This window comes from Physeter macrocephalus, chromosome 8, assembly GCF_002837175.3.
Source record: "Physeter macrocephalus isolate SW-GA chromosome 8, ASM283717v5, whole genome shotgun sequence".
In the NCBI taxonomy this organism is placed as follows: domain Eukaryota; kingdom Metazoa; phylum Chordata; class Mammalia; order Artiodactyla; family Physeteridae; genus Physeter; species Physeter macrocephalus.
In genome coordinates this window covers 7,912,091-7,915,889 of record NC_041221.1, presented here as the reverse complement: position 1 = coordinate 7,915,889, position 3,799 = coordinate 7,912,091, and the positions used below count along the sequence as shown (strand labels likewise).

At 48.3% G+C, this 3,799-nt stretch overlaps 1 protein-coding gene across 7 annotated transcripts in view; it reads left to right on the top strand.

The window, feature by feature from the left end:
* The first annotated feature begins 925 nt into the window (after positions 1 to 925).
* The window catches only part of VPS26C (VPS26 endosomal protein sorting factor C), a 102,344-nt gene continuing 99,470 nt past the window's right edge, over positions 926 to 3,799 (top strand). For 4 of the 7 annotated variants that reach the window (XM_055086409.1, XM_007110567.4, XM_028492667.1 and 1 more), the window contains exon 1: positions 1,547 to 1,696. In XM_055086409.1, the coding sequence (XP_054942384.1) occupies positions 1,640 to 1,696 (57 nt within the window). In that variant the 5' untranslated portion in view covers positions 1,547 to 1,639. Of the gene's footprint in view, positions 1,243 to 1,546; positions 1,697 to 3,799 lie in introns of those variants that run through there. The other 3 variants (XM_007110564.4, XM_028492664.2, XM_028492663.2) reach the window with 2 other exon arrangements.

Sequence of the window (3,799 nt, the reverse complement as noted above, 5' to 3'; positions counted from 1 at the left end):
TGAGTGAAATACAGCACACTTGTCCTCAACGAACAAGTAATGTTCTGTTACAACGTAAGTATAAAGCAGGTTTGCTGAAGCAAACAAGTCTGGAATGTGGATCCTTGTAAGGTGTTTCTTTTCCTGTTTCCCTGCTTTGTCTACTGAGACTGACATTTTACCTTTTGGAAATGACGGGTGAGTCTGGTGGAGAGGGATCCACGTCTTGAATTGCAAATAGACTAGACAGTGATTATTAAGTCCCTAATGAATTGTTTTAGAATTGCTGAGTTTGAGTTGTCAGGAAGGTATCCAAGACCGAGAGGAAGCCCCAGGGCACAGAGGACCTGAAAACTGAATATTGGGAAACACCAACGTATCAACCTTCAAAAGCAATTGTAGCTATAGCACCATCACTGTTGTCCTGTAAAGTACCTTACATTCCCAAGAGAGAGGCACTCGTGATACTAATTCAGTATACCGTTTTACGGAAAAATTCTCATGTAATCCTAAAAGTAACGCACTTAAAAAAACAAATAGCAGAATCGAAGAATTTTAAATAAACAAAAAGCACTGTATTAAGTCAGCTACCAAAACAATGAAAATTTACCTCTCTGCTTATTAGAAAAGTTCTTGTTTAAAACATTGACAAGGGATTTTATTTCAATCAACGTGGTATGTTGCCTAGCACCGTACTGCTGCCCTGTCTGGAGGCAATCCTCCCACAAAGCAATGTACTCCTTGCGTGTAGTCAGCTCTTGCTGGGAATAAAAAGACTAGGCAGCACCGTTTCTGCTTTGAGGTTTTCATTTCCATGCACTGCCGGGACTCAGGGCCTGCGAGCCGCGCCTCCCCACATTCTGCGCACGAATATGAATATTCAACACCCCGTTCCAGGGCGCGCGCCGGGGGAGTACCCACAAGCCCCCGCGGCCCTGCGAGGCTGGGCGAGGTCACCCGCGCTCCCCGAGACCTTGGCCCCCGGCCCGGCGGCGGGGGCGGGGCGGCCGAGCCGCCCGCCACTCCACGCTTTGCAGGCAGGGAGCGCGGGGCCGCGGAACGGGTAGGGAGAACTGCCTAGCCGAGGACGGACACAAGGCCTCCGTCTTCAGAGCCCCCGAAAGAAAGCGAGGGAGGACGAGAGACGACGAGAGGAAGGGACTGGAAGGGAAGGCAGCCCCCACTTATCCACCGCCTTAAAGCCAACTCAACAGCGCAACGCCTCTTTGCACCGCACAGCCTGACGGGAGCCTCAGCCTCTAGGTACTGGCTGCGCCCGCAACGAGACCCTGGCACCGCCCCCTACCGCGGGGCACGCCGGGAGAGCTGAGTTTCCCCCTCCCTCTAGTAAACGGGCGAGACGAAGGGTATTTCCGGTGTTAACGACTATCTTTACGGAAGGGGTGGGGTTAGTCCTGTCCCGCCCCTCCTGCCCGGCGGGGCGAAGACTGACAGTCTTCGGCAAGCGCTAAGGCCCGCCCCTGCACCGGAAGGAGGGAGGCGGGGGAGTCGAACAGGCGTCAGGCGCGGGGTCACGTGTCGCAACTGCTCGTGGAGAGAAGAAAAGGGCGGGACCCCGGACGGAGGGGTGGGGTGGGGTGTCCTCCTTTCCCTTGGGTCACGCGCGGCAGGAAGTGGTTCCCGAAACGGAGTATTCGAGATGGGGACCGCCCTGGACATAAAGGTTAAAAGAGCGAACAAGGTTTATCACGCCGGGGTAAGTAGGGGTGGGTCCCTGCAGGTTCTGTTGTCTCCCAGGTCCCGCATACTTCTGGGTTTTCCTGGGCGGGGCAAGGCGCACCTCCAGGTAAGTCCCGGTCAGGTGCGGACCAGCCAGGTGCATCCCTGCCAGGTGCGTCTCGCTTGCGCGGCTGGCTGCTCTAAGAGCGGCCCCCGCCGGAGTCGCCGCCGCGCTTGGGGAGGCATGCAGGGCCGAGAGGCTGGCCCCAGGGCTGCAGCGCTAACCGTCGGGCCCCTTGAACATCCAGCTCGGCCTTGGGCCCCCGGGCTTGAGCTGTCGCCGTGAGCACTGAGGGGGGAGGAGCTTGATGACCAAACGCCCCGTTCCTCACTTCTAAGTTGAGTGCAAAGGTCTAAGGACAGAAAGGCAGAATTAACCTTGGAAGCAGAAATACGCACTTTAGGCCGTGCTCAGCTTTAACACCATACAAAAGTTATTTATTTCTCTGGTTTTGTTGTTTTAATAACATACAAAAGGAATAGCATATTAAAATGCAAGTCAAAAAAAATCTTAACTACGCCATTAACAAGTTTTGGGCCACTGGCTACTTAACCTCTTAGGGCGTTAGTTTCCTTATCTGCCAAATGAGGATGCAAGATTTCTCTGCCTCTAACTCGGGGAATCTCAACCCTTGCTGTACATCAGAATCCATCACTCAGGGGAATTTAAAAATATGCTAACTGGGGTCTCACACCCAGAGACACCAGTGATTCTGATGTGCAGCCAGGGTTGAAATCACAGCCAGCTCTCACACTCTGTGGAATAAAATTGAGAGTAGTGGTTGGTCACGTGAATGTAGGGAGGTCTCAAAAGGGACGCTAAAGCCTTTCGGTGCAAGATATTTGCGGAAACCTAATATTTACAGATTCAGTTGGTCCTCTCCAGATTATTAATTACAGAGGGGAGGAGTTACCTTTATAGTGGAGGAATCTGATAGTCACCATCCTAACCAAGACCAACAATGAATACCACCTTTCCATCAGTGTCACCACTAATGAGATTGACATGTTCTGGCATAACAATAGAGGGTTCTGGCATGAAAAACTGAGGATACAACTCACCTATGTAGCCTTCCTGCCAAAAATGCTTAACTTCCCTCAGTTCATAAGCAAACAGGCATATTCATATTGAGAAACATTCTGTACAGTAATTGGCCTGGATTCTTCAAATACGTCAGTGTCATTAAAAAGAATTTTTTTAGATTCAAGAGATGAAAGGGATTTGAAAACCAAATACAGTACCTAATTTTTGATAAATTTGAATATGGGCTATATGTTAAATACAAGTTTTGTTTTGGTGTTAATTTTCCCCAGTATGATATTCATATTTTGGTTATGTGGGAGAATACTCCACATGCTGAAGTGCTTAGGAGAGAAGTGTCACAATAACTAAGTTTTAAATGGTCCAGCCATATTGTGTGTGTGCGCACATGTGAGGAGAAAGAAAGCAAATGTGCCAAAATATTAACAATTGGTGACTCTAGTTGAAGGTTATATGGGTCTACTTTGTATTCTTTATTGAGATGTAATACCATAAAATTCACCCTTTTCAAGTGTACAATTAAGTGGTTGTAATATATTCAGGGTTGTGCAACCATCACCACCATCTAATTTTAGAACATTTTTATCACCCCCAAAAGAAGCCGTGTACCCATGAGTAGTCATTCCTCATTCCCTCTCCCTCTCAGCCCCTGGCAATCACAGATCTACTTTCTGTCTCAGTGGATTTGCCTAATTAGGACATTTCATGTATATGGGATCATACAGTGTGTGGCCTTTTGTGATTGGCTTCTTTCACTTAGCATAATGTGTTCAATGTTCATGCATGTTGCAGCATGTATCAGTTCCTCATTTGTTTTAATGGCTGAATAGTAATCTGTTGTATGGATATGTCACATTTTATGTATCCATTCATGTGTTGATGGACATTTGAGTTGTTTTCGCTTTTTGACTATCATGAATAATGCTACTATGAACATTCTAGTACAAGTTTTTTTTTTTTTTTTTTTTTTTTTTGTGGTTTGCGGGCCTTCCTCTGCTGTGGCCTCTCCCGTTGCAGAGCACAGGCTCCGGACGCGCA